Raw genomic sequence first — 26,429 nt, 5'->3', positions numbered from 1 at the left:
GGATACACACTGTGAAGCTTTACAACAACTGCTGTTCTGAACAGCAGTTCCTAGCAATTAGGGATAACAATTTTAGTCTAGCAGTCATGTAATTGTGAACAAATATTATCAGCAAGTGATAGTTAAGGTATCCCTGGCTGTGGTGGAGTGTTTGTCCTGAATAACAGCTGTGTAAAACATTCTTTAGAACTTAGTAGCAAATAAAATAAAACCTTTAAAAAGCTGACATTTGAAAACTAACATTTCAGAAAAGTATTCCAAAAAGGCAGCTCTCAAACCTATCAGAATATGTGGCAAGGTTTTATTTGCCTATGTGTTATATCATAACACTCACAATTCAATTCTTTATCTCACAGTCACAAAGTTCACAGTATTTTAGAGAAAGTCATTAACTTTCAAACTTTTCTGCCCTCAAAGGTTTAGTTAGGTTAAATCATCACTCTGAGCTCCTGGAAGTATACAGTGACTGACTTCAGGCAAAACTGTAGCAAGACACAGTCAAGACTACGAGTTCAGTGAACAGGGTCTGTCTAAGGGTGAAAACATAAATAGCAGGGTAGCTGTACAAGACAAACTCAGAAACACACCAATTCACCCATAGCTATTCAAAATCCACCAAAATTAAAAGAAAATATTTTGAAAGTTTCTGATTTACACTATAAATGTATTATTTAAGGCAATGGGCAAGTAATCAATCAATTTTCATACTCTCTACAGAGTCTCAGACACAATGGGGTTGAGATTTTCTCTTTCTTGCAGCGTATCTGTAAATGCTCCACCATTCTGCTTGCACATTGATAGCAGAGCTGGCACTGGCCCAGGCAGGCTTGCCAAAAGTGAAAAGGAGCTTTTGGTGCTTCCTAGTTGCATTCCTGAACCCACAATGGGGTTCATTTCCTGGATGTGCACAGCACAAGGGTGCCTGCCACCCTGCAAGAAGTAATCCGGGTTCACACAACATGCAAACCCATTCATTGTGTACTTATGTGAGATCAAGTGAATATTTTTTATTTCATGTTAAATAGCAGGAGTTACGTTCTTCCTGGAGCAGTGCTTTCTTCCTTGGAAGAGTAAATTTTGTATGTTCTAGAGTAGTGTTCCCAAGCTCTGTTCCGTGGAACCCTATAGTTGTGCAAAAGTGTCACTGGGGTTCCATGAAAAATCTCAAAAATCTAATTTAAAAGGATTTTAAAATGAACCCATACACGGCCAACTATTCAACTGTCAATTGACGTCCAAGCAGCAAACAAGGAAATGCATCATGTCATTTGGTTCCTAGGACTCTATTGCATAGTGTTGAGAAAACTGAAGGAATTCATTTGGGTTGTTACCATATAATTGCTTTACTCATCTGTTATATTTAAAATGTTTTCCAAACTTACTACATTATGCAAAGCACTCAGGCAATAGGAGCAGATGGAAGAAGGAATAACACTGTGGGTTCACAACACTTAGTAAAAAATCAGGGATAGAGTTAGGGTTCCACGGGGGGGAAAATGTCTTCAGAAAGGCTCCATGACTGAAAAAATTTGGGAACCACTGCTCTAGAGTACTGTTAATGAATTTCAACAGCATGTTCTATGAACACTGTTTATAACTCTACAGTGATGCATGATAGCTAAGGGGCAACTGAAGAGCCCCTCAATTCAGTCTCATAAGCTTAGTACTAAAAAGGAATACATTTCCATATAGATTATTCAAAGTAAATGATCTGCAACTACTGCAATCCAGCACAATTACAATCAGAGTCTTCTTCAGCAGGAACATAATCAGATAGATCAAACCTGGCCAGATAAAAATATTTTCTTTAATCTGATTTATTTTGGGGAAATCATATTGTAAAAGTATAGATTTCTTTTCTTCCCTTCCTAAAAAGAACAGAAATAAGCACATTTGCGTACAAACTCTCTATCTCACTTAGAAAATGGATGTGCTTCAAGACAACTGAAAAAAATCTGTTTCTAATTCCAAACTTTACATATTTGCTAAGAACATTGCCAAGAAAAGAATCCAAGGAATGTTCTTACATGTATACTACACACAAGACAACTGGCGAACAAACCATTGGATGTCTTTAAAAAGAGAGAGAAGATAAATTGGCATTTCTAGCACAGACCTTTCCCCAGGGAGCAACAACCACATGCCCAGGATTTTTCAAGGGATGGTCTCCAACTTAACTTCTTTCTATTATTAGCATAAAATATTTTCCCTGCCCTCCTTCCCCAAATCCACAGCTGTAAAATAAGCAAGGCTATGGAAAATGCATCTTAAGTACAGCTGCAGAACTTACACTCTCAGTTTATAGTACTCCCTGTTTCTTCTTTACAATGAAATGACGAAATCTGATTTTCATGAATGTAATTCTGGAAACAACCACATTTTTAGCTGAATGGCCTTCTCTTTCTTCCTTCTCCAGGCATAGTAATAGTGCAGCTTCCTCTTAAAATCCAGTATCTTGACAGCCACTACATTTCAGTTTGAACAATTATATATCAGATGATGTGCTGTATCACCCAACTGAAACTTCAGCTCATGAGATCAATAAAGTTGCATGTGTTCAGATTCACTTGCCATTTGTTCAAGAAGCAATATTAAAACACTCACAGCGAACAGTGTATCAAAGCAAACATTTTATATGTCTTTTGTTTTTCAATATGGTTTGCATCACCTCTTTTCCAAAACCCGAAGTGCAGATATAACATTTCCTAATCCCTTACTGATAGTTAAGATTAGAGACATTCCACAGGCTGATGTATCTCTCTTTTGAATTCTATCTTTCCTTTCCCTTTCAGCATCACCCATGGTATGTAATGTTAATGCACATTAATGCTAAAATTGTTATACTGAGAGCCTGAAACTGCACTACAAGAGCTGATTTATAACCTGATTGGAAAGGCACTAAAGGGGGGGAGGGGGTTGTGCAGCTCAAAATGTGTACAGAAACTGTGCTTGAGCCTGTAGTGCACTCCTGATTCTTTTACCAAGATGAAGCACAACAAACAATTTCTAGTAGATTTTAGTAGCGCCCAAAGTTTGTGCTCACTCGCTTACTCAATCAGGGGAGTGCATTGCTGTGCAGAAGCACTTTGGAGAAGACTTGCTGCTTCAGAGGCCTTCCAAGTCCAACAAGGCTGCAGAGACAAACTTGCTTGCTGTTCTCCTGTGAGTGTGCACCTTTCATTGGCTACCTATATGCTACAGGTAAAGTTTTACATTCTCACTACTTGTTAACCAAGTTCTAAACAAGTCAGAGCCATGATACTTAAAAGAGCCCTTGATCCCCTACAAGGTGGATTTGATTTAAGTCAAATCGATTTAAATCCCTAGGCAGTAAGACTAGATTTAAATCATGATGTTGCATGCATGTTTGTCTTACTTGTAAGCAGAGGGACTTCATTAAAATATTCCAAAACTGGTTCTCTTTTACAACCTGCTCCCATTATAAATTTTCTCTTCCAAGGAAAGAATATGATAAACCTATACACAAAAAGATTCAAAGACTGGGGGAATATTCTGCTCAAAAGGTTTCACGTCCCTTTTTATTGCTTGCCCCTCCTCCTCACACTTAGTTACATGGGCAGATCTATTCCACTCCCAACAATCTTCTTCTAGTCACTGATTTTTTTTAAACTTAGCACTTAAGTGGTAAGGGGTTGATTCTGTGTACATAGATTTGCAAAGGAACAATGAGATTAAGGTCTTTTTCACAGCTCTATATGTTTATTTTATAACACATTTACTGTGAAGAAGAGGCATGTCTTCTTTGCAGAAACACATTCATAGTTTTGAGAAATGAAAAACCAAGCATGTGATAATATCTTCTAGATAGAAAAAATGCCCAATAATCTTACAGAAACCTCTGGAAGAGCATGACATTGTGAATGGATTAATGGAATTCATTTACTCCCCCCAAAAACCCCACTATCCCCCCCAAAAAACCATACAGCCTCATGCATACAAATGTTTTTATTAAAATAATTAAAAACTGTGTCCGTCCAGACAATGTGAGGAGGCCATAGGTTTCCCCCTTCTCACCTTCAAAGCAACAGACGATGCCTTTGCAGAAGCTTTTTATTCTCCAAAGTCCGAGGGGCTCTTCAAAAAGTTTCCACACTTTTTAAACTCTACTTATTAAGAATTCCACAAACAAATTACATCACTTTTATAGTCACCTTCCTTTGTGATGCATTTTCCCAGGGCCATACCAACTTTTTAATATCATCAACAAAACATGTAAAAATGTATTTATAAAAGTGCAGAAACTTTCTGAAGACCCCTCATATATTCAGTAAGCACAATCACCACAGAATGAGTTTCTGAGCATGCACAGAGCAGTCTGTTGAACCCAGTCTAGCAACTAGTTCTGAGAACAGTCCTTCTGAATACCCCAGCCCCCCTCCCTCTGGGAGGCCCCTTTTGGAGGTGGGCAAGCCTCTTCTTTGTACGCTGCCCCTCTAATTGGACAGCCCTTCTCTTTCGACACTAGGTTTGGAATCAAGATTCAAGCCAGGTTCAACCAATTCCCGGAGGTCCTGTCCCAAAGACTCTGCTAGCAGTTTCAGATCCTGACTATTCTCAGAGTCCTGGAGAAGGCAGCCTTGAGCTTCCCCTAGATGAAAGTCTGGGGGTGCCAGTTCCAACCCTCCCACATGCGACCAGTCCAAATCTGCCTGATCTTGAAATGCAAGCCAAGAACAACCGCCCCTTTCATTCCCAACAATAGGATCATACCCTTAACTGCATTTTAAACTTTTTAGACTGCTGCTGGAATTTTGGCTTTTATTTTAGACTGTCATTTAAAGATTGTAATGCTGCATTTTATCATTATACATTACAGTTCTAACAGTTCTGAACTGTCCAGAGAGCTTTGACTGCTGGGAGGCATAAAATTCAATAAATTAAATGAAATGTTTTGTGAAAATATGTTGTGGGCTTATGATGCCTTTGCAATAATATCCAGTCTGAACAAGTATTATGGGGGCGTTAGTCTCAAAGCAAGAGAAGATCTGCCTCCTGAAACTATTAAGGTGTGTAAATTAGGAGGCAGCATACCCAGAGGGAATATATACACAAATACACACACACATTCTTCTTTAGGGATACTGTGAAGCCATTTTTATTTGTTTTAAATTAACCTTTAGCAATTTCGTCTGTTAGTCACTTTATATAAATATCGACCAGCAAAAGAAAATGCAAAATTTCATTTCCATCCATTCTGAACCCAGGGGAGAATATTCAGAAAATGAGGACAGCACAAAACCCATTGCCACAGAAGACATGGGGCAACCTGAGAATCCTGTTACAAAAATGCCACACCTGCAGTCCTGAAGAAACCATATGACCCTATCCCAAGCCCTGCCTTGTTTCCTAACTGTCTTTCCCCACTCACAGCTCTCCAGCACACCAGTGGCAATGGACTGTGTGGGGTGCAGAGTTGTTACTGGTATGTCCACCTAGTTTACAGAAGAATCTTTTGTTCAGGGTCTACTCAGGAGGAAGAATCTACCTGTAAGGAAGAAAAAGTCCCTGCAGCACACACTGAAGAAGTTGGCACAGCTGTAACAGCTGAACCAGGAGGAGAAGTAGCTGTTAGTATGTATATAATCCTTTAGCCTTATTCTAAAAGCAGGAGTTTTCAGATGTTTTGACTTAAACCCATTTCAACCTGTCAGTGTAGCCAATAGTAAGGCTGCTGTGAATTGTAGTTCAAAACATCTGGTGGAGGGTCGCAAGTTGTCCTCCCCTATCCTGGACCTTTGCTGAACTAAAAAAAAATCAACACAAACAAGACTTTAGAGCTTTTGCTCCAGCTCCTTGCATACTAGAACATTAAGGATTTTGTACTCTGCTTCTCCCTATCACCAATTATTGCTGTGTTTTTAGGCCTACAATGCCCTCCCAGGTATACCTATGCTGTCCTCCTTGCCTCTTTTCTATTTCCTAAAATCACCTTCAAACTTATGTTTTCTGTGATTCCCAATGGAAATGAAACTTTAATGCATGCAACCGTAGATGTCCATCTCTACCATGTGACTGTTTCCTTTCCCACACTGCTGAAATTTAGCCTAAGGGCTTTTTGATTATGTTACACAAGCTATGCACATCAATGATACTAAATAACAAGAATGCTACATGAGGGTAGTCTCAGCAATGTGGGAAAGATACCCCCACCCTGCAACACAATCTGCCCTTAAGAAATTCCCTGGCCTAGAAGATGTAGTTTTCATTCACAAGAAACTAATTTTCAACTATATCCTGTGAATAGCAAGTGCTTTATCTGAGGCTTGAGTCTCCTATTTATCCCTACTTTACCACAGTGTAAACAATTGATTGCTCTAGCATACTAATAATAAACACAGATTCAAACACTATGTGTTCTTATATGGGGAACTACAGATGTATGAAAATCAAAAATGCCCAAAGCTAGTCAAGCTTTCATAATACCAACATAATGCCCAAAGAACATGACCCACATTTAAGAAACTGAAAACACACCCATCTCTAACTCATGGCTTCCAGTATTTCCTTCTGAGCTCCTTATATATTCAGCTCTATGTAGAGATGTTGACTGGGCTAAATCAAAAAGCTTGAAGCCATTGAAGTAAAGCCAACAACAGCTGAAGAGAACATAGGACATGCAAGAAGAGAAAAAAATTGCTACTGTTATTATACTTCATGACTATACTTTTTCCTGAGCTTCAGATCATTTTTATCTGGAACAAAACAGTCATTCAAAAATGCCACCAGGCCTTATCGTTTGGCAATTACTAATGCGTAAGATCAACCACAATCTGCCTTTTCTCCTGTGCCCCATTTGATCTTTACAGCTGAAGAGTGCCCCCTGCAAGCGGAAACCAACATCACTTGTCACAACACACAACTGTCAGTTTCACTATATGCAATGAATTAATGCAATGTAGTAATAACAACAATAATTGTAATGATACTGGTAGTCACAGAAGAAGAAAGTGTGTTCAGAAGGCCAATTAACTCATGTTGAATTTTTTTTCCAGAAAATCACCTTCTATTCTGTAGTTATAGCCTAAACAATTAGATACACATATATGCTTATTTATATTTCAATGGAAAGTTTATCTAAAAAAAACAAACACTATGGAGCCATGCTTTTAAAACCAGTATTTGCATTTTTTTCTGTAAATATTTAATGTGTACACATGAGTTAATAAGTTGGATGAAATACATGCTTAACAGAGGTGTTTCAGATATAGTACACGGAACTATGGAAGCATCTTAGCTTCCTGGCAGGAGGTTCACAAGGGGAAAAAAACTATAATGGAAGCTCTTTCATTTGTAAATTGCTATTGTGCCAATTCTCTCTCTCTCTCTCTCTGCAGAAAGAGAACCGCTAGGGGCAATGCAAGGATACACTGCTCCAGCACTGTAGTTGATGCTGCCACTTCTGACAATGATAGTGAGGAGGAGGGGGGGGAGGAGGAGATAGGAAGCACAACCCAACTGTTCTTCCTGTTCTTTTGCAGCCCAGCTATCTCTGAAAAAGTATTAGCAGGTTTGAGCACTGCCTATGACTTCTTTAAGTTGTCCCACATAAATACAGTAAATTGACAAACGTAGGTGAAATTTAGACACTTAGAGATGTGTGCCTGGGAATTCAGATCAGGCCAATTAAAAGAATCATTTGCATATTGTTCTTTACAACTAACATTTAATATCTGAAATATAAACAAAACTAATCAATTAACAATATATAAGTAATCTGTATTCTAAAAAACCATTGAGATAATATTGTTTACACAATATATTTATTTTCACAAATTGGTATAAATTTGGGGTGAGGAAGGTACCACTATACTACATTAACATAATAATCAGGCTGAACTCGTAAAACATTAGCAATACTCAGTTTATAATGCATGCAGTGATGTATTAAGACTCCTGAAACTCACTCATTCTCAATTTAGTAAGAGGTTTGCCCACTGAAAATACTGGGTCTGTTTCTCCCTCTCCCAAAATGAGTATCATATATAGCTCCTAGCACAGAAAAAACAGCATAAGAGAGAGCTTCCCTTTACTAGCTTATGTAGTAATTAGAATTTTTTAAATGTTTGAATTTGATCTGTCAACAATAAATGCTTTTAAGGGTATCATAGGTAATTCATTTTGTTTTATCAAAAATGTAACAGAAGTCAGAAACTCTTAACCTGAGCTGTATCAGTGATTTGTTCTAACAGCCAAAATAACACGTCTAAAGAAACACAGAGATACTGCTGCCAGAATTTTTAAACCCACATACAATGCATTTGCCTATGCCTTCATTTAAAATGCAAAGACTCAGTTTGTTTAAAAGAAACACAAAATCACAGGTCATCTAGCTGCTGCATCTCTCTCACACACAAAACACACTCAGCCACCAAGATGACTTTTCGTATGTAACTCTTGAAAAAAACCCCACTGGTGTACCAAGTTTTGCATTTATACAACAAAAATGAACAATAAAGTTCATCCTTCCCTCCAAGCATCATTAGACCTCATACTGTTCTGAGAATAATTAAATGAAGTTATTTTCTGAGGGATCCTGTAAAGTAACATGGCCAGTGCACATATTCAACCAAGACATTGTTTCTAAACTCCCTACAACACAGACAGCAATTTTTTAAAATACTTGGTACGCTCAGCGCTTTGCAAGCTCCAAAGCAAACTTGCTCTTTGTACAAGGCAAGGTTTGTAACATTTGAAGTATTCCAAGCAGGAATGAGTCTTCTCCGCCCTACTCATAAAAGACAAAGGGTTCTGTAGGTTCGTACTGATCTCTAACTCAGGACATTACACTTCTCATAAACTTTTGACTGTGGTAAGGGAGGTTGCTAGTCTGTGAAGAAAACCTTTCAAAACAACAGCAACAATCAAGCGGCATAGTCCTGCCAGGGCTAAAACGAACGTCAGATCACTGCCAAAAAGTCCCCTTACCTTTCAGACAAAACATCCTGAGACTGTTCCATGGAGGGAAGTGAAAGGGTTCCGACAGCGGAGAGTGCAATGCACCAGTGCTAGGTACAGCTGTTCCCCAGTCTGCCCCATTCAAGCACACAGCCGGAGAGGCATGGCAGCAGGCCAACTCCTGCTGGTATAGGAAGCTACTGCCCAACCCACTGATTCCTAAACAAGGCTGCCGCTGCCGCTGCCGCTGCCGACACCACCCTATCCCCCACCTCCTCCCATTCCCCCTCCCATTAAAAAAAGATATGAGAGAGGGAGAGGCAACTGTTCCTCTTCAGCCACGCCTAGCACAGTGCAAACCTGAATACTTTTGTTTTATCTCCTCGCTCAGCATTTCTTCCACTGAAAATAGTTCATACTCATCAGTGGGTCAGTATTAGGAAAAATAAATCACCCTTAATCCACTTTGGCTGTTCTCTACACATTGCAAATTCTAGTTCTTTTTTGTAATTGTTCTGGAATGCGTTACTTTTGAAGTGCTTTGTTTGTACAGTTCTAACTTTGCACAGTGTCTATGCACGTGTGTGTGTGTGTGTGTGTGTGTGCGCGCGCGCGCGCAGTGCCCGTAAGGAAACATCAGTAAGTGCTAATCATTACTGCACTGGAATGTCAGCCACGGAGCCCTGCAAATCTGAGCTGCCCTAGGAACATTTATAACTATACAGAGATACAAGCAGGATGTTAACAAATTTTAAGACTTACTCCAAGGCAAATGATACTTTTCGTGTGTATTACTACTTGAGATAAGGTAGCTGCCATAGTGACTCTGACCGGCTGCAAATTTTCATAATAGAGATTACTAAACAGCAGTGTATTAACAGATTTTGGGTGGGGAAGTGGAAGGTGGGATATGATACTTAACCCTTTCTCTGCTAATTTTCTCCTGCTCCCGGCAATCTGTCTTCTAATCACTGGCAGAGATTTTTTCTTCTTTTTTATCATGGGATGTTGACAACAGCCAGCGACACACCTGGCAAGAGCAATGAAAACCACTGTTGCTCTTCTCAGTCTTGCTCGCATCACTATCCTTGTCCTGCCACGGGGCTTTCAGCCTCAGGTGGGGGGGGGGGGTCATAGAAATCTTGAAGAACATACAGCCCAGGATGTCCTGCATGCATGCACAATTTTAAAATTATTTTTGTTCTGCATAAACTTCCTCCTCCTCCAATTTACTTCTCTGTCCTAAAATCTTTGAACATTTCCCCTCTGTTTTATTGTTCTGTCATGAGAACAGAATATTTCAGCAATCTGTACCCCTGGTCTGCCTTGAAATTCATGGAGCTTTCCTCACTTTAGTCTTGGAGTTTGTATATGAGTCACAGTTCCGTTCCTTGTTCTGCAACCCTGGTGTACCTCAAGTGACAAGTGGAGAGAGGTAGCTAAATCAGCTTGCAGCTGCAGGGTAGAAGGAGCTTCAGGAGTAGGTGTTCCTACTTCATTCGAATATGAAGCAGCATTATTTTTTAAAAAGGCTTTTCAGAGGGAAGTAGGGAACTGGAAGGATATAGCTATAGAGGACCAGGCAGTGACCAGGCACTCTTGTGATCCTGCACAGTTCTGCAAAACTCCTTCAGAACAAAATTTGCAAATGCATTCCTACATTTTGAAGCAAAGGCCCCAGGGATACATGCCAATACAGAGGGAGAAAAGGGAGAAAGAAGCCACAACAAACAGTCATTTGTGGAGAATAATGGTCAAGCCATCCATTCCCATCACACCACAGAACAGCAGTCTCTGTTTGTTTGATGCATTTATATACTGCCCCAATAGCAATATGCAAATAGTAAAACCCCCTATACAAACAATAAAATACCCAAATAAAACATGAAATGCTAACAATAACACTAAAAATACAAGCAATAATAACTCCATGTAGAAATTTAACCCCGCAATATAGCAGCATAGTAACAATATTAAAATATAAATATATAAAATTTTCCAATTATTCATTTTTAAAATATCTGGTGAATAAAAAGCATCTTCCTGGCACCGAAAGGATGATAAAGATGATGCCAGGCATACCTCTCTGGGGAGCATATTCCAGAGATGGGGTGCCACCACCACTAAGGTCCTTTTCCTGTTCACCAGCCCCCTAACTTCTTTAGGGGCTGGTTCCCTAAGAAGGATCTTTTTAACTGATCTTAATGGATGGGTAAAAACATATGGGAACAGGCAATCCTTCAGATATCCTGGCCCTAAGCCATCTATGGCTATTAAATGTTAAAACAAGCACTTTGAATTGGCCTGCGCTTCAGCTGGCACCAAAGTAGCCGAAAGAGGACTGGCATGATATGCTCTTGTGGACCAGTCCTGGTTAGTCGGGGCACTGCTCTACTCTGAGTCAGTTGATGTTTCTGGACCATTTTCAAAGGCAGCCCCACATAAAGCGCATTACAATAGCCCAAAGGAAAGGTCACCACAGCATGAATCGCTGTTGCTAGGCTCTGGCTATCCAGACAGAGTCCTAATTGGTAAATAATCATCCTGAGATGATCAAAGGATCTCCTAGTCACCGAGTCCACCTGTGTTTCCAGTGGCAACTCGGAACTAGGGGCATCCCCAAATTACAAACCCTGTCCTTCAGAGGAAGTACAACCCCATCTATATTACCCAGCTGGCCAGACGAACCTAGCAACAGTGCTTCCGTCCTGTCTGCACTGAATCTCAGTTTATTGGCTGGTTCAGGACAGCCACTGTCTCACCTAGATTGGATGAGAAAGAGAGGGAGAGGGAGAGCTGGGTGTCATCTACATATTGATGACATCTCAGCCTGTACCTCCAGATGATCTCTCCAGTGGTTTCACATAGATGTTGAATAGCATGGGGAGTAAGATTGAGCCCTGCAGAACACCATGGTAAAGTTGCCACAGTGCAGAGCAAAACTTCCCCCGGCACCACCTTCTGGAAACAACTGGCCACACAGGAGTAGAATCACCACAAAGGAGGGCCTCCTACTCCCAACCCAGCCATGCTTTCCAGAAAGACACCACAGTTGATGGTGTTGAACCACTGAAAGGTCAGGAGAATCAACAGGAATCAACAGGGTTGCATTTCCCCTGTGTCTCTCCTGGCAAGCTCACCCCAAAGGATGACCAAGGAAGTTTCTGTTCTAAAACCAGGTTTGAAACCCAACTGAAATGGATCTAGATAATCTGTTTCATCCAAGATTACTTGGAGATGTCCAGGCAAAACCTGCTCAAACACATTGCCAAAGAAAGGGATATTTGCAACAGGTCTATAGTTATTCACATCTCCTAGATCAAAGCTTGTCTTTTTTTAGAAGTGGTTTAATCACAGCCCCCTTATAAATGAAGCTTAAAAAGCACAAGGTCCTTCCATAATTGAAAATCTCAATTTTTGATCCAGAAGTTTTTAAGGCAAGGAATTATAACTGCAGTGCAACATATGCTCTCAGAAACCAAACAGCAAGAAATATGCTTTCTGATACACACATTTTGAAAATTCAGGAGTTGGCAGCCTTGTGAAAGCTTCCATGAAACAGCTCTCTTTGTAACTAGAAAGTTAACATCCATATAAAAGTACAAATTGTTTTATTTTAAATCTCCCCAAAAGGGTTTCACTCCAAATTCATATATTTACTGAGAACCCCTTTTTCCATAAAAAAAATTCAGCAAATGACTACATACATCACCTTACAGGTCTGCTCCATACCCTGATACAAAAGTGGGATTTAATGAAACAAACCTTCAGGGCAAAGGACACATGAACAGAATACTGTTAGCAGCAGTATCTTTTCCAGCACCCCATTTGCGCATACCCTGGATTCTCATAACAGACTCCAGAGCTAGTGCTGTGACATGGTGGAGAATTAACCAATTAACAGATGTGTGTTATGAAGAGTGGACTTCACTGAACAAGACCAGGACATGTACCAACAGTCAATGGGTTTAACTAACCCATGCTTTTTCATGTATGAGCAGAAGAGAGCAACCATACTACCCATTGTTACCAGTTTTAATCAACAGCTCAGGATTGGTGTATTCATGGGTTGCTGAATGTGATATGTGAGCCCACATATGATATGTGATATGTGGGGTTGTTGTTGGGTCAAGCAGTGGAGTTGTTTGGCCCCTAAACAGTCCAGATTAGCACATGACATTCAACATCCTATATAAATGGGTCAATCGTAGGTTTTTGCTTAAAAATACAAGTTACTGCATGCTACAAACAGCACACCCTCCTTCTCCTACTTGCACCCAATTGCCTGTGTGTTGTTTGATCCAGGCACTGTGTTACACACAGATCCACCCATTATGTTAGATGTGCTTTAATCTTCAATTGCCATCCCCTTAATTTCACTCACATCTTCACTCTTGTGGTATGTTTAACTCCCTCTCTTTCTGTAATGGGAAGACTGCACCACATGTGTGGGATCTGAAAAGCCTTCATCCCAGAATCAGTATCTAAAAATAAAAATTCTTGTGGTTTTAATGCTGTTTTAAGAAGAGAAAATGCACATTATTTACTGTTTTGGTTTGCTGAGAAGTTATCAAAAAATACCATGTGTACATGTATGCAAGATACACCAGTGCTGGAGTACGCATTTGGATGAGAGCCACTGAGGCTGGCATTAAGTTCAGTCTTTTTAAAATGCATTAATTAATTACCTGAAAGGAAGAAATAACAATACATTAATGAAGTACCCTAGAGATAGTAAATTGGGAGCAGCTGTGAAACCTAGAATAGAAAAAGAAATACTGCAAGTGGCTTTGATAAAAAGAAAAGTGTTTGTGCATGCATGAGCATAGGCCATTTTGAAAATGAAAATGTAACATAAAATTAGAAAGCAGCCAGTTTAAATGCAATAAAATTGTACAGAGCTGAAAATACAGGATACGTTTTGGCCTGATAATGGAGTCCCAAACTTTACCTACAACAATGTTATGCCTTGGAGAAGTCTTCTAGTACAAAATAGAGAATTCTCAGAAAGAGACACTCAATAATACAGAAGCATTACAGAACGGTAGTAGGGTGGAGCTTTAGAAACACAGGAAGATAGACTAGGCTGGCATGCAAAGCATTTCTAGAACAGATGGGTAAAGAGTGGGAATCAATCTCTTTTACTCCAACAACACATCATAGTTTAAAACTGGATAATTTGTCCCTCATTAATTCAGAACTCTTGGATGACACATCAAACAACCCAAGATTGCAGCATTCCGGATGCAACCCACAGTTAGCCATGACATGCAAAGTAGAGCAACGCATCCCACAGTATTAGCTTACGCAAGTTTGCAAGCAGGCTTTATGAGAAGCTTGGGTTTTGCATTATTCAAGGCAGTCTTCTCCAATAGTCTCCCACAGACTTGCCTCCTGGATATTTTGGACTGCAACCCCCAGCAATCCAGAGCCTTCACTACCCCATCCCTAATTTGTGTTGGATGCATTTTTTAGCCTTGAATCTTTTGGTAAGCAAATGCTGAAAAATTAACCCTTTCCTGAACTTGGGTATGTTGCCTATCCATCCCAAGGAGAATCTAAATAAATTTTATTTAGATAAAAGGCTGCAGAAGAAAGCAATGAACAGTATATTAGCAAATTCTAAGTATGGCCTTCCCTGTGGTATTAGTTCCTTGAGATTTGTGTTTTGTGGGTGCAAATGGCAAGGAAACCGTGTGGTATTCTAGGTTGCTATACCACAACTATAGAGTGCCCACTGACTACAGTTCATGCTGCTTTAATACTTTCATTACACAGATTTTGAAATGTCCTTATAGTTAACACAGCTGCCTTTGCTTATTTTTCCTTTCACTACACATTTTCCAAAGTGGTTCCTGAACATTTCCTGGAGGCAGTGTACAGCTTTACTGCTGGGGTAGCATTTGGTAATAAGAAGTAGGTAAATAGAGTCTTTAAAAAAAGCCTTGTATTTTATATTTTTGCAATACTTCAAAATGTGTTAACCACCCTAAAAAATCAGAAATGTTGGATTAAAATGTTAAGAGGGATCAGTCCAAGAGATAGACAGATGGATGAATAGATAGAAAAATAGATGGTAAACAGACAGCGTTTTTGAATGTTCTGGTGCAACATTATCCAGCTTTAACTCAACTCTATTTTCCACAAGTTGCCTCTGGCTCTGGCACTACTGGCCACTTTTTAAATAAAAAGAGTTGGTTAAACCACAGTAAGACTCTGCATGAAGCCAATCCCCAGCCATGAATAAAGTCACTCTCACGCAAGACAAACAAAAGCCATAGGGCACAGAAAGGGCAATGCCTCATAACACTTGTGACAGGTCACGGAAGGAATCTGTAAGTTCATTTTTACAAATGGGTTTGTCCAAGACATTCCTGTCTGGACAAAAGTACAAAAACTTTGAAATGCAGCAAAAGGGAAGCTATTTAATAAGAGGATAATTAGAAAATAATTAGAAATAGTTTTTTCTCATGTTCAACTTTGTGGGGGAAGATTGTATTTTTCTTTGTGCTTGTGTAATTTATTGAAAAAACATATAGCACTGAAGCAAAAGTTAAGGTATAATGTTGTTTCTGGCAAGCTATTAAAATGTTGATAGTTATGATTTTCACCTCAGGAGTGTAGTGGTTAGAGTGTTGGACTGGAGACCTGGGAAATGTGGGTTCTCATCCTACTCAGCCATAAAGTTCACTGGGTGACTTTGGACAGTCGCAGTCTCTCAGCCTAACAAAGTTGTTGTGAGGATAAAATGGAGTTATATAAGGGCAACCATTAGTGGGGAATCATCGGGATGGCGGCCAGTGACAAGTGGGGTTCCCCAGGGCTCTGTCCGGGGGCCGATCCTGTTTAATCTTTTCATAAATGACATGGAAGAAGGGGTGAATAGTCTGCTGATCAACTTCGCAGACGAGACTAAAACTGGAGCAGTGGCCACAACTGAGGAGCAGGTACTCCAGATGCAAAAGGATCTGGACAGACTATGGAAGTGGGTAGGAGACAACAGGATGGCATTCAATGTGGATAAGCACAAGGTCCTGCACTTGGGGCACAGGAATGGGTGTCATAAGTACAGGTTAGGTGACAAGTGGCTGGAGAGCAGCACTTGTGAAAGGGACCTCGGGGTACTGGTTGACTGCAGGCTAAACATGAGTCAGCAGTGTGATGCAGTGGTCAAGAGGGTGAACACCACCCTTGGTTGCATAGCCAGAAGTGTGGCTTCTAGATCGAGAGAGGTATTACTACCACTCTATACGACTCTGGTGTGCCCGCAACTGGAGGATTGTGTTCAGTTTTGGGCCCCTCATTACAGGAAGGATATAGCCAGGTTAGAGTCAGTGCAGCGTAGGGTGACAAGGTTGGTGGCCGGTTTGCAGGGGATGCCATATGAGGCGAGACTGAGGGAACTGGGTCTCTTCAGTCTGGAGAAGAAGAGACTCAGAGAGGATATGTTGGCAACATACAGGTATGTGAGAGGATGTCTCATGGAGATGGGTAGGGACCTGTTCTTCCCTGCAGAGGAAGGCAGGACGCGCTCCAACAGAGCAAAGCACTTCCTGACAGTTAGGACCCCGAGGGTGTGGAATGGGCTTCCACGAGAGGTTGTTGTGGCCCCATCAGTGAGGGTGTTCAACGATAGGCTGGACATGCACATGGCGGGCATGTCACGAGAGGAGCCGGCTGGAGCTGGGGGTCAGACTAGATGGCCCGGGAGACCCCTTCTGACTCGCTCTGTTTCTATGTTTCTAAGTCACCTAGGGTTCTTCGCAAGAAAAAGGGACAGTATAAATGCAATGTAATAATAGTGTTGCTGAAGTACAGTATATATATATATATATACACATACATATATATATATATATAAAATCAGTATTTATTACCAGCATGTTCTTCAGGCAAAACTAAATAAGCAAAGTTAGCAGAATTTAAAAAAAATGCATTTGATGACTCAAAGTTCATGTGCCAAATATTACTGCATTCAGGGTGAATTTTACTTAATGGAATTTGCTCCTTCTCAGACAAACCAAAAGGAAGGTGGGGGGAGAAAGGGGGTTCTGCTGAATCTTTGTATGACACAAGATGTGTTGCATAGTAACTGAAGCCATTTTATAAAGCAAATAATGTGTTGTGTGGTAATTCAGGACTGTTTGATGGCAACAAGTAACCTGCATTACTATGACAAGTAAATACTGATGTATACGTATTTGTGTAAATATAGGTATTTGTTAGACCTATGGCAAACCTAGAAATAAAAACAGGAACCTTTCCTTCCTGATAGTTTATTCTAATAAACTGTTCTTAGTTATTGAGGGGAAACATAAGGGGTGTGCTGCCATCATATGGGATTATAGTTTTATTCTTAATTTTGCAACTGAATTAGCATAGACCTACATAGTTCTATATTATTCAACAGTATTTTAATTATAAATAGAATTCCATTTGTACCTTCAAACTCTCCAGCACTGGGCAACCACCATCCTGATACATGTTTTCAAAAGTGTTTCTCCTCAGGTATGAGACTGCTTAGCACTGGGCAGCTTCAAATTGTATGAAAGCTTTGAAGATTAAGAACTGGTTCTTATCGAAAAACCAGGTTCTTAAGCCTGATAAAGGCATTCTTGGGAATGATGTTATAGTCATCATTCATTCATTACTGGACAGTTTCAGGTTATGTGTCATGCATCTTGTATTTCATTTTTCTATTATTTGATTGTAACAACAAGAGATGACAATCAACAGAATTGTATTATTTGTTTGTAACAACAGTAGATGACTATCAACAGAATATTCCAACCTTATAGCGGTTGATCATTTAGATCTGTATTTGGGAGTGGGGAGAGGTATTCAAATGCTGAAACAGGGCTGTTCTCAGGGAAAATGTACCAAATAAAGAAATACGGCTTATACCATAGTTTCTCAAATGGTCACAAAATGCTTTTGTAACTCTGGAAGGAAAAACGCTGAACATTTAAAGAAGTGCTAAAACATTTAGCACTCTCCCAAGTCTGTTAAGTGCATGACTGAACTGCTAGAGTGTGTGAAAGAGTGTGTGTATAAACATAAATTAAAAACATAAAACCATATTTTATCAGACCAAACCCAACTGAAAAGACAACAGGAAGCACCATGACTCAGATAGACAAAATGCAAGGGAGGGAAGAACAGAGACAGCAGTGATCGCCTGAGATTTATACCAGTGACAATAAAGCCTTCCCTTTACCCTGGGGATGGTCAGCAGGTGCAGCTAATCAGGCAAAGTATATTACTGAGCCTGACTGTGTTGTCCTCCAGCAGGGGAACGTGATTTAAGTTGGTAGTCATTAAATCAGTCCTGTCAATTTGAACGCGTTATTTTTTAACCCATGGCTAATGGACATGCTCTAGGACCACCTTCCCTAACTTGATTTCCTACAGATATGTTGGACTACCGCTTCCATCGCAAGTTAGAACTGGCTAGGAATGATCGGATGGAAGCCCAACACATCTGGAGGATTCCAGTTAGGAGAGATTGTGAGAGATCATGTTAGGTGTTATATTTTTAAAAAGCCAACAAAAACAACTGATGGGATCAGAGCGAGAAAAAGGTCTTCGGTTAATGGTGGAAAGCTGCTGCAATAAAAATTTAAAAATCTATGTTGGGATTAATTAAGGAAAAAAATCTAAAATAATAGTGCTAAATCCATACAGCCTTTATATGAATCTTCATTGGGACCACACTTGGAATACTGTGCTCATTTCTAGTCACCTCACCTGAAAAGGGATACTGTGGGGCTGGGAAAGGGCAACTACGATGATCAAGGGGCTGGAGCAACTCTCTTATTGGAAAAGGTTACAGGATCTGGGATGGTTTACCTTGGAGAAAGCTAAGTAAGGGAAGATGTGACAGAGATGTACAAAACTGGGCATGGTGTGGGAAAAGTGGATAGGAAGACTTTGTCTCCCTCTCTCATAAAATGAGAACCTGTGACCATCCCATGTAAATGACTGCTGGAAGATTCAGGTCACAGTTAAAACTAAGGAACCTCATTTCTAACAAGATGTTGTAATGGCCACCAATTTGGGTGGCTTCAGAATGGTACTCAACAAATTCATGTTAGATAAGTCTATCCATGGCTACTAGTCCTGAAAGCTATTTTACCTCCAGTATCAGTGACAGTGTACATAGTTACACTAGTTGCTGGTAAAACTCTAGGATTGCATATAAAATCTTGTTCCAGCTGCACCAATATCAAAAATACTTTTCATTCATGCTAGAATTTAGCATCCTTTAGAGGAGAGATCACTGGAGACTTGCATGTTTTAATATATTTACAATTATATAAGTGGATCATAGGTGGAGTGCAAGTGAATTTATACCCCCGATGTGCAGCAGAACTACTACCTCACAGCTCCTCAGACAAAGGCACCATTCTTACCAAGTTTTGTTCTTCAGCTAACTTCTCTCTCTTGCTGCTTTTGTGTGCCTATGGCCACACATGCAGTCCAGTCCACATTTCCCTTCATTCCAGCACCAAAATAAGTCAAACATAAGTCAATGTTTAATTGCTAAATTATAAGTCAATTATTTAGCAATTAGAAACATAGAAACAGAGCAAGTCAGAAGGGGCCTCCCGGGCCATCTAGTCTGACCTCTGGCACCAGCCAGCTCTACTCACGACATGCCCACCATGTGGACATCCAGCCTATCCTTGAACACCCACACCGATGAGGCCTCAACGACCTCTCGTGGAAGCCCGTTCCACACCCTCGGGGTCCTAACTGTCAGGAAGTGCTTCCTGGCATCCAAATGGAACCTGGGTTTCCTGAGCTTTGCTCTGTTGGAGCACGTCCTGCCTTCCTCTGCAGGGAAGAACAGGTCTCTAACCATCTCCATGAGACATCCTCTCACATACCTGTATGTCGCCAACATATCCCCTCTGAGTCTCCTCCAGGCTGAAGAGACCCAGTTCCCTCAGTCTCGCCTCATACCCCATCCCCTGCAAACTGGCCACCAACCTTGTGGCCCAATGCTGCACTGACTCTAACCTGGCTATATCCTTTCTGTAATGAGGGGCCCAAAACTGAGCACAATACTCCAGTTGCGGGCGCACCAGAGTCATACAGAGTGGTAGTAATACCTCTCTTGATCTAGAAGCCACACTTCTGGCTATGCAACCAAGGGTGGTGTTCGCCCTCTTGACCACCGAAACACACTGCTGACTCATGTTTAGCCTGCAGTCAACCAGTACCCCGAGGTCCCTTTCACAAGTGCTGCTCTCCAGCCACTTGTCACCTAACCTGTACTTATGATAGCTATTCCTATGCTCCAAGTGCAAGACCTTGCACTTATCCACATTAAACATAATTTGCAATGACAAACTGGGAACTATGATTGAAAAGAGCTTCTAAACAAACAAGCCATCTTCAAGACAGAACTTAACATTGGCTTATGAATCCACACTTGTTTGCAAGCCATTAACCATGGTTCCTAGTTTGCCCATCACAGAAAGCTATGCTTAAATGCTAACTCCTGGATTGTTGGCTTGCTCTTTTGTGTATCTTCCTGCTAAAGCAAGATTTCTGACCCAGTGTTATATGCGAATTAAATCTATGGAATATATCTTGGGTTCAGTCTAATCTGTCTCTTCCTGTACCCTCCTACCTGCACCTGGAGACTCTTCTCTGCATCAATTGCATCAATTGCTGATAGGCATATGGAAACCTTATCTGTGATGACATCCAAACTAGAACTTCTTCAGGCAGAACCTTTTTGCCTGAAGTCAGTCTGTCTTCCACTGCATAGGTAAAATTTCTGTATTGATACAAGGTTTAGTTTGCTAGTTAGTTTTTAATGGCTGACCCTGGTATTACAGCTGGCTTCTGTCTGTTCCTATTACTGTTTTCATTGATACGTTTTAATGATGGAAACTTTTTTGCTGTGAAATTGTAAAATATAAATATTCTTAAGTAAATTAAAACATACCTTAAGCTAACACAGATTTTAACCCTCAAAATCTGTCTTTAGTTTTGCAGAAACAATGAAGTCTGACACAGGCAATTTAACCAAGCACCAGATCTCATTCATTTAGTGCATGTCTCAGCATTCATGCCTTCAAACAGAGGCCAGCATTACAAGCCCCAAATATTTCCCTGGCTTGGGTTGCAGTCTGGGATAGACATGGCGCTGGTCACTCCCACCCACAAACCCATTCCACTCCAGCAGCAGTTGCTTCTGTTTCCGTGATGACCACATGAACAGGGAGAGGAAGTGGGGTGGGATCTCTCCCCTACCGTCTCTCTCTCTCTATTGCTTGTATCTGAAATGCAATGAAATGCCAAGAATGCTTGCTTGTGCATAGAAGAAAGAGTAAAGAAGAACAAGGAGGGGAAAGGGGGAGAGGGAGAGGGAGACAGACAGACAGACAGACAGACATTTTTAGCCACAGGCAGCAGCTCCCAGACAAGTAGGTTTGGGGGCTCCCAGGGAAGGCCAATGGTTACAAGCAAAGTTAGAATGGAGGGAGGGGAGGTAAAATTATTTTTGCAAACATTTTAAACTTTGGCCCCAATTGCTCGTCTCAATCCAAAACAAAACAACTGAAGGATCCAATCTCTATTAAGAACCCCTCTTCCAAACAAACAATGACACTGCACATTCTATAAAATGTAAGTTTTGAACTAGTTAAAATGAAAATGCATGATGCATATATAGTAGAATGAATGTTTATCAATTTTAAAAACATAATCTAATTGATAATTCTGCTAAGTGGAATTTTAGAACAAATCTTAAAATTAAATATAAACAAAACACTATCTCTTCCTTTACATAAGCCTAAAGCAACTTTCTAAAACTTAATTCTCAGAATTCTGGAAGTTCTTGGAATGTAATTGGTTAAATGAATCCCAGACAGAAAAGTTAATACAGTACTGCTGTACATACAGGAAAGCAGTATTAATGCTGCTTCTTCAGTTCAGGGACTATTTTTTTCCAACCATATTCCAAATTTAACACAATGATAACAGTCCAAATAAAGACTGAAATACACTCTTGGAAACCACCAGTAGTCTAACCTATAGTTTTAGCATGTCCAAGTTAACATTTGTTGTCAATACAACATAATTATCTAAACTATCCATGTGATTATGGCATCATATACCAAACCACAAGTAGTTATTACTCTGGAATTTTAAGCAATTGCTGGCATTAAAAAGATCTGAGTTTTGAAATTTGCATCAGATGCGTGTGTGTGCATGATGAGAAGAGACAGTCCAAGCATTCCCTCTAGAGTTGTAAATTTTACAGCCAAATAACAGCAGCCACTCTGAATGGAATCAGAATAGTTTAAAAAAACAATTCACTGCTTTAGTTTATCATTAATATTTACAAGGGATTATACATTTAGGCTGACACAGCTGATCAAGCATCTACACCCTCCTCTCAAAGCCACCCCTTCATCAGCTTTGTCCAGTAGGAAGGCAACATAATTCACTGGATGACTCTACTTTAAAACGCCCAAGCATCATCAACCTCTGAGCTCTCCCTGCTCCAAGGCAGGAAAGAGCACCAGATTTTATTTATTCATTTATTCCCCGTTCATCATTTTGATGTCTCGGGACGGCTTACAACAAAGATAGAGGATTACAGTTATTGGTTTTGCCCTGTATGACCAAGGACCTCTGGTTGTCTTAGCCACACAGCTGCTGAACAATCCTGACTTTTCTGCCTGAAGTTCACTGCACAACTGATGGAACAAGACACATCTACCTCTGCAGCTTCAACACTGGGAAAAAGTCTAAATTGTTTTAGTTTTGTGTGTGAGAGATTTTTATTATTTATATGTGAATTAGTTGGAGATTTTATTAGACTGAGCAATACTAAATAAAGAAATAACATTGTTTTTAAAATGTTCAACCCTGAAAGTTGTTCAGAGGTTACTCAATCCTATGGAAAACACCCCAGATTAAAGGCAGTGACTCAGTTCTCTTGTTACAATAAGCCACCATGGATTAATTAACATGTGGGGCTCCTTGAAGCACACTGTCCACCATTTGTGTAATGCAGAAGACACCACAACTTGTGCAAACCCAGGTGTCATGGGCTACTGTATATCTAAGGGTTGTTATTGTTGCTCTTTTAACTGTCAAACAGTCAATAACCAGGTTCACACAACAAGCTGCTGCATGCTAGTTTGTTCATTTGTTCAAAATAATGGTCAGCACATTTCTTGGAGGCCTGTAACTTAATCAGCCCGTGCTGCCACAACATGCAAACCAGCCCATTGTATACTGAAGGAAGTGAATGTGGTCTTCTTTTTAGTGATAAACTTCAGTTCTAAATTTCTGTGCTTCCAAGAGGTAGTTCACTGTCATTTTCCTTTGAATACAAGCCATCCATGAACATTTAAATCTGGCTAGTTCCCAAGAGCATCTTGTTCAATGTTTATTCAATACAATCTCATGAAAAGCTTGGGCTTCTGTGCTTATGTTATATGGATTTGGGTCATTTGCAAGTGTGAAACACATCAAGAACACCTGAAAATAAATATAGTTTCCTACTAAACAGCATAACACGAATCTTAAGTCTTTTAGGCTCAAATCATGACCAGGTACCTGGAAGTAAGCCCTATGGAGCAAAGTTAGCCTTACTTCTGAGTAGACATGTACAGGATTCTCTGTTCTCAAACGGTATATTCTTCAATTATGGTCAGGGTGGACTATAGGAAATAATATTCAAATTCTTTAGTCTAAGGGACAAATGAACAGAATGTAATTTACACATGACAGACATTTTCCTACTCTGTGAAAAGCTATTCCCTTATTTTTATTAAAACTGGCCATGGCTTCCTTGCACAGGTCTATCACCCATACACAAAACAAAATGCACAAAACTGTCACCCTATCCAGCATCTACAAGCCATACATTTTTGCATGTCTGGCATAGTCTTAATTGTACATCATCATCTAATTCCAGCATATAAGCCACTAACTAAAACCAACTACACAAGCTAATTCAATAATGAACATCTCCTGTGCTTTAAAACTATACCATTTCCTTCCACCATTCCTCACATCTAAAAAAAAAGAAAAAAATTAAAGCTGCACAAAAACAAAACATGCATTGCACTTTCTATTATTATAAGTGATTCAGTCTTTTATAGTTGCTGTCCAATTACAGGGAAAAAAATGGTTCTTTCCTCCCGCCCCTTACTGTGCTCCATACAATGGACTTCTTTATTTTGTATGAGTCTAGTGTACAATAATGCTACAATCAAATCAGTGCACCATGTTCACTCCCCATCCCCCCATTCACATCACTGTCTGACTGTGTGAACTCTCATTTTAAAAAAACCAAAATAAAAACTAGCCCTTGCAAGAAAGTCTAGTCGAAATGTAATGAACAAGAGACAACATAAATCTTAATGGAGTCAATGATATGAACATCCTAACTCATAATATATCACACATGAACACATATGCTTTGCCAATTTGCCATCATTTTAAAAAAGAGAGTTGCCAACAAAAGGTATTTAAGCAGTTTGTAAAGTACTGAAGCAGTTATCTTCAACCAAATAAACATCTAAGAAACACCCTCATGGCACATACTGATTGAAACATCCCCTATTCTCTTCTCTTGCTTTTGCTCTTACATCCAAACCACAGTTTATTTCTGAACAACAGCATGCAAAACTCTTAATCTAGTTGAAAAAAATAAAGATGATAATGATTTGACAGCATCTATAGAACATCTTATTTAAGGTAGGAGTGGGCATCTTGTGGCCCTTCAGATGTTTTGATTGATTGATTTATACCCTGCCTTTTTCCTACAAAGGGCTCAAGGCAGCTTACATCATTCTCCTCTTCCATCTTACCCCACAACAACAACCCTGTGAGGTAGGTTGGGCTGAGAGTCTGTGTTTTGGCCTACAACTTCCATCAGTCTTGCCAGCATAGGCAATGTTAAGGAATACTGGGATTTGAGGTCTTTAGGATGCTTTGGTCTACAAGTTGCCCAATCCGGACTTAAGGGCTCACTTAAAATAAGGAAACTATTATAATTTCTCTATCTATCTATCAATACAGGATATCTGCACTAATTTGCTAAATATAAAATTAGCTGTATGAGTCACTTTGGAGAAAAAATGGATCACAAATTACCAGAGACACATACATCTATGTTTTTTTTCTTATACCCAGATGATGGTAAATAGGAAGGCTGCTTCATGGCATTGGCTTTCTATTTACTCTAATTTTGTTTTGTTTTGTTTTGTAAGCAGCTTAGGGCCAAACTACATGTTACTTTAAAGACCTAAATAGCATTTGTTTTAGCTGAACAGCTTCCAGCACCTTAAACTGTGTATGTGTCAAGGAGACTTCAATCTGGATCAGATTCACAGAAAAAGCAAGTTAAAAATCTCTTTCTCTTCTCCCACAGTAGAGACCTAAGTTGGCTCCTGAGTTTCCTTTAGGGTAAAAAATAAAAAGTAAAGTAATATATAATGTGGACTGCAGCAGTTCCATGAGTGAGAATCTTTCCCAGATCATACTTTGAGAAAAGGAAAAAATTTGGAAGACGAATGGATTAGTTACTTTTACATGTGTATACCTACCGTTCCTCCAAGAGTATCAGGGCAGTGTACAGCTAGATGGCTGGTAGCTACATACCACTATTCTTTCAGGGTCTTTTTTTTAACTATTGTTGGTCTGTCATATTGTCTGAACCCAGCGATGGTAAGTTTAAAACCATGATAAGAAACAATGGTTTGTTCTGTGGTTTCTCTGTACCACCATGGATTGTTGTGTTGTTTGAATCTAGGATCACGGTTTCCAAGGACCTGGTATAAAGCTACCACAAAGTCCTCTGAAAGGAGAAGTAAATACAGAAGCTGCTCCAGCCATCTAGTCTCTGTGTGAGTCTGTAAATGCAGCCCGTGTGTCTTTGTTTTTCGTATTTACCTTTGCAACAAATGTACAAGGTAAATTAAGTTAAAAAGTGACATATTTATTACTTTAATGGATTATTACATTTCTTGGTGATCTGGAATCTGAACTTAAGCTTCCACAGTCCAAGACGAAAACACTGCCTGACCAGTCTGTCTGGTTTCTCAGAGATCTTTCATAAGAAAAATAATCTCCTCTGCTTACATTATTCAGACCTGTTACTCTCACCTGGATTCGCCTTTCTGTGCCCATCCACACCTAGCCTTAAGGTTCTCCTTAATTAGAAAAATTCTATGACTGGGACTACAAAAAAGTCAGGGATTTGCCAATACTGTGGGAAAGTCACCTTAGGGGCTGTCTCAAGATAATGCTTTCAACTCAGACAGACACACCTTGTAAAGCAATCATATGAGGGCTGATTGTAATATTAGTCATCAGCCCGCTGTACACTACCTGATTCAAATTTAGGATAGCAATGTAGAGTCATCCAGGAAATGTGTAGTCTTTAGATACTATTTCCATATAGAGGCACTCATGGTTGTTCCTAACATGGAGTGCAAAACATAGATTATGACCAGGTTCAAATGACCATGGAGGGG

At 39.9% G+C, this 26,429-nt stretch overlaps 1 protein-coding gene across 9 annotated transcripts in view; it reads right to left on the bottom strand.

Annotated features, from left to right (window-relative positions):
* NHSL1 (NHS like 1) overlaps positions 1 to 26,429 on the bottom strand; it is a 180,404-nt gene that overhangs the window by 97,307 nt on the left and 56,668 nt on the right. The window contains exon 1 of one of the 9 annotated variants that reach the window (XM_044423707.1): positions 8,947 to 9,170. The exons of the other annotated variants lie outside the window; for them this stretch is intronic. Coding sequence (XP_044279642.1) covers positions 8,947 to 8,962 — 16 coding nt within the window. The 5' untranslated portion in view covers positions 8,963 to 9,170. Of the gene's footprint in view, positions 1 to 8,946; positions 9,171 to 26,429 lie in introns of those variants that run through there. 9 annotated transcript variants of the gene reach the window in all.

This window comes from Varanus komodoensis, unplaced genomic scaffold (genome assembly GCF_004798865.1).
Source record: "Varanus komodoensis strain SLA01 unplaced genomic scaffold, ASM479886v1 scaffold1, whole genome shotgun sequence".
Lineage (NCBI taxonomy): Eukaryota > Metazoa > Chordata > Lepidosauria > Squamata > Varanidae > Varanus > Varanus komodoensis.
Note: the sequence above shows the minus strand (reverse complement) of the source record. Positions and strands in the feature narration are given on the sequence as shown.